This window comes from Perkinsus marinus, assembly GCF_000006405.1.
Source record: "Perkinsus marinus ATCC 50983 genomic scaffold scf_1104296947038, whole genome shotgun sequence".
Taxonomy (NCBI): domain Eukaryota; phylum Perkinsozoa; order Perkinsida; family Perkinsidae; genus Perkinsus; species Perkinsus marinus.
In genome coordinates this window covers 1-1,244 of record NW_003210743.1, presented here as the reverse complement: position 1 = coordinate 1,244, position 1,244 = coordinate 1, and the positions used below count along the sequence as shown (strand labels likewise).

Here is a 1,244-nt window from a genome sequence, read left to right as displayed (position 1 = left end):
TCTTTAGCACTCTATTGAAGGTGTTGTTGTATATGATGATGATCATTAAAAATTGAGAATAGGTCGAATCTTAATCGATCTAATCGAGGTGTCGATACTCATTAGCCCAACTGAATAAGCAACTTTCGAAATCATTCGCACTACTGTATCGCGGCTCGGATTGGAGGCTTCGCAGTTGCTCTGTATGCTAAGTGTTAAGCAGATCCTTTTTTGCTTTCCATCATGGCTGAGGTCGGCAAGAAGATCAGCACTACCCCCTACTCCACCGAGCCAGCAGGTGACCTGAAATCACCCTTATAGCGCCTAGCTGCTCCCTCAGATGCTGAACGATCGTCCACCAGCCCGAAAGATTCATCAATGCCCGATCAATCCAACCAGGAGCTCACATCCTTCGTATCTAATTTACTCAAAGAGATGGTACGCCGCCATCATCGTATTTCATGCCATGCCTATACATCGTTAGCAAACCCGCTTCCAAAACATGTCCGACACTATAGTGGGCCGCATTGACGACATGACCTCCCGAGTGGACGATTTAGAAAGGAGTATCCAGGAGTTGGCCAATAAGGTAGTTTTTGTCCTAAACCCGACGCGTGTCAATTGCCCTTCAGACCTCCTCCAACGATCTTTCTGTGGACGACAAGTGAGCTCATCCCCATGATTGACAATTAACCTCATTTCTATCGCTTGAGTTCTCAGTACTTATAACACAAGCAATAGGCGATAGAAAAATGACATCGTGGAAACTACAGCGTTTGCCCAGGTCTTGCTAACTCCGCCTCCCCCTTGGCTCTCTCAGCAGGGTCGGCCGAATACTTCTGTTCAGCCTTCTCATGGACTGCTGCCATTCTCAACCATTCACGTCTTTCTGCAGCCTCTTGCAAGGCCAGTTGCTCCGTCTGACCGAAAACGAAAATCCGCCGATATTTTCTCATCGCGTTTCCTACATATTTGGCCGAAGTTGTAGCGGCGGAGCGGTACATGACATATAGAGGTAAAACGGTGGCCACGACCACCGTGGCCGCCCATTTTAGCTTCTCCTTCGTATCCATCCTGAACGGACGCCATAGTAAGGGCCGCGTAGCAATGCCCTTACAGTTCCATGTCCTCGTCACTGGTCCGGATCCTCCTACGTCGTCTTCTCTCACTAGGGGTCTCGTTCACTGAGGCGAACCCCACCGTCTGTACCCCGTGCCAACATGCTCTTCGGTACACAAGAACACCACCGCTACGCAAATGAAAAC

The 1,244-nt window shown here is 49.2% G+C and overlaps 2 protein-coding genes across 2 annotated transcripts; one reads left to right on the top strand and one right to left on the bottom strand.

The window, feature by feature from the left end:
* Positions 1-222: 222 nt before the first annotated feature.
* On the top strand, positions 223-647 carry Pmar_PMAR013406 (Heat shock factor-binding protein, putative; the record flags this gene model as incomplete). The annotated part of the gene is made up of 4 exons (XM_002779479.1): positions 223-277; positions 320-417; positions 464-568; positions 612-647. 4 exons carry the CDS (start codon positions 223-225, stop codon positions 645-647), a joined length of 294 nt encoding a protein of 97 aa, XP_002779525.1.
* A 99-nt stretch (positions 648-746) lies between these two features.
* Positions 747-1,052, bottom strand: Pmar_PMAR013405 (hypothetical protein; the record flags this gene model as incomplete). Its single annotated transcript, XM_002779478.1, has 2 exons — positions 747-899; positions 948-1,052. 2 exons carry the CDS (start codon positions 1,050-1,052, stop codon positions 747-749), a joined length of 258 nt encoding a protein of 85 aa, XP_002779524.1.
* Positions 1,053-1,244: the final 192 nt, after the last annotated feature.